A 2,854-nucleotide genomic window follows, 5' to 3' on the forward strand; every position below is an offset into this window, starting at 1 on the left:
ATTAGAAAAGGGGCCTCTATGAAGTTTCAACTAAAAAAGGACAAATCTAGTACTTCAGCTTTAAGATTTGCATGTAATAACTTAAAAAGTAAAAAACAATTATGTTTGAAATTAGCCCTTAGTACTATTATACAAAAATAAGTTAATTTATTGTAACTAGAAAGGTTACCCCCGCTATACGGGGGCCAAAAACTTTCAATGTTGTTTCCGAATTGATAAATATGACAGACATAGAAAGTGCAAGGATGAAAAGTCCGAATTGATAAATATGACAGACATAGAAAGTGCAAGGATGAAAAGTCCGGGCTTTGCCCCGGACAAAAAATGTAAAAGTTTTGACTGCAAGGACCAGAAGTGTGAAAATGGTTAAAGAATTAAAGGGGTAGGAATTAGCAACTTTTTAGAAAAGGGATCAAAATTGTCAAACCGTTAAAGTTTTGTGGCCAAACTTTAAATATTAAAAGGTTCCAAAAAAGTGTAAAAATATTGATTGCAAGGACCAAAAGTGTCAAAATGGATAAAGAATAATGAGCAAAGTTGCCAAAAAACATCCAAATTTAGTATTCCTAACTTCCAACAATAATACAGGGACCAATTCTGCCAAAAAATGAGAAGTTGAATGGAACACAAACAAAAGAACATGAATAAAGTAATTAAAGAAGTACAGGGACCGGATATGTAAATCAAGGGACCAAACCTAAACAAAGTATGTCAACTTCACTATTCATTTCTTCCACAACTTTAATATATATATATAATAATTAAACTTTTATAAATTATAAAAATAATTTATGATTGTTTATTAATAAAATAGCTTATAAACTAAAATCTAGTCTTTCATAGTAAAATAGTTTATTATATAGTCCGCGGCAAATACTATTAAAAAATATATATACTCTAACTTTTTTTTTTATTGTGAAATTGATTTTCAAAATGTGAAATTATTATTCATAATACAAAATTCTTCATATTTACGAAAATCAAATTCTCTATTTCTAAAATGAAAACAACTTTTTTCGTAGCAGCAAGAAAATTCGTAGCTCGAACATGAAATGTTAGGTTGAAACAAAATTTTCAAAAAAAAAATTATTCTCAAAATGAAGAATTTTTTTTTTAAAAAAAGTCCTTAAACATAAGACTAATTTTAGCAAATAGTGCATTTATAGTAGAATTGCACATAGGTGATTATTTTATATAAGAATTTCTTTTACCTATTTTACGATAAATCTTAAGATAAGGTGACTAGATTCACTTTTCTTCTCCGATATATCAACTTTCAATATATGCTAAATATAAAAGTAAAATCGATCATTAAGATTTTGTGTTTTTCAAAACTTAAAATAAACAATAATTTACGAAAAAAAAAATTATTCCTTACTATATTTGATTATATAAATATAAATTCATATTTGCATTTTTAAATAAAATAATGAAGGTTACGATTTCTCACATTTTTAACTGAATTAAAAGAAATAACGAGATCATAAAATTAATTTTCGATTTTATATTTCAGAACGATATATACAGAGGAAATTGAAGTAATTTCAGTATGAGTTTAATTCATCGGAATAACAATATGCGGTGGTTTCAGCGGTGGTTCCGTAACAACTTCCACCGTGATTTTCTCTTCTCGCGGCGGTTTACACGGAGACGGCAATGCTATAAACTTCGCGATCCGATCTCCCGGCATTATCACCGGTAAACTCTGTTTCTCTAATTTATCCTTTTCCTGTTCACCAAACACAAACACATTAGAAAAATGCAACAACAATGGCTGATAATTCAAATTAGTTAAACGAATCGAGTCAATTAAATTACCGCGAATGTAGGATTTGGTTTGGAAGGAGAGTCATCGGAATCAGCTTCGGCTTCGGCCATCGATCCTCGGAGATGGCGGAGCTTGTCCCAATGGTAACAACATGAGAAGAAACCGCTGAGGCTGAATATGATGATTAACAGTAAGGCGGTGCCGAGAGGAAACCCTAACGTCGGACGAGATGAATCGGAATGGTGTTGCGGTGGTTCGTAGTAGGGAGGAGTAGGACTCTCCACCAATCTGAGTACAACTTCCATAGCTTCTGGTACAACTTACAAGGTAAGAATAAGTACAACAATGGTGACTTGATGATGATGATGATGATGATGATGATGATCGTGTTAGATGTTTGATCGGAGGCTCACGGTGGTCGGAAGAGAGAAGATCGGAGAAACGATGTAGATAGTGGGAGTTGGAAGGGGAAATTTATAGGGATTTGAGGGTGTTAGTGGGTGCATGCGTGTAAAGGGGGCTGCAATTTGTCACGTCCGGTGGAATGTACGGACGGCGGAGGAAGGATTGGTAGTGGAGGTAGGTTTAACATTCTCACTCTTTATAAGATTATTATTTTATTTTATTATTTTTATTCTCTGCATAAAATCTGTTTTTTGTTTAAAAATAAATATAGTAAATCCATGTTTCGTATTATTTGTGATTTGATTTATAAAAAAATAATTAAGTTACTGAAACATGGTTTAATTTAATGTTTAATTTATAATAGGTATAAGGTTTTTTTTTTGTAATTAAGTTATATATAAAATTATAAATAAAATGGCTAAATATATCTCTAAATATTATTAAAAGAGAACCTTTAATTCACCAATGAAGCAATCAAGGTCCTTGATTGTATTTCAATCATATGATTTCCACCGTTAGATCAAATTGATGACATCATTTTTTCCAAATAGAATTCAAACGTTTAATTATAGAATCTTTAAATTTACCAATTACATTTCAAACACAATTACATTAAATTATAGAATCTATTCATATTTAATTATAGAATCTATTCATAATTTCTAAAATATATTTCACAAT

At 30.3% G+C, this 2,854-nt stretch overlaps 1 protein-coding gene across 1 annotated transcript; it reads right to left on the minus strand.

Moving 5' to 3' along the window:
• Nucleotides 1-1,484: 1,484 nt before the first annotated feature.
• Nucleotides 1,485-2,231, minus strand: LOC145162775 (hydroxyproline-rich glycoprotein family protein). The gene is made up of 2 exons (XM_079081824.1): nt 1,819-2,231; nt 1,485-1,729 (listed from the first exon to the last, which is right to left on the minus strand). Exons 1-2 carry the CDS (start codon nt 2,071-2,073, stop codon nt 1,556-1,558), a joined length of 429 nt encoding a protein of 142 aa, XP_078937950.1. The 5' UTR covers nt 2,074-2,231; the 3' UTR covers nt 1,485-1,555.
• Between the last annotated feature and the right edge of the window lie 623 nt (nt 2,232-2,854).

The sequence above is a fragment of the Lactuca virosa genome, chromosome 3 (assembly GCF_052849685.1).
Source record: "Lactuca virosa cultivar CGN04683 chromosome 3, Lactuca_virosa_CGN04683_v6, whole genome shotgun sequence".
NCBI classification, from domain to species: Eukaryota; Viridiplantae; Streptophyta; class Magnoliopsida; order Asterales; family Asteraceae; genus Lactuca; species Lactuca virosa.

Excerpts from the sequence above, each read along its gene's own strand:
- LOC145162775 (XM_079081824.1), bottom strand. The coding sequence starts at position 2,073 with ATGGAAGTTGTACTCAGATTGGTGGAGAGTCCTACTCCTCCCTACTAC. Across the intron at positions 1,730-1,818 it reads AACCAAATCCTACATTCGCG|GAAAAGGATAAATTAGAGAA; the intron begins GTAATTTAATTG and ends TTTGGTGAACAG.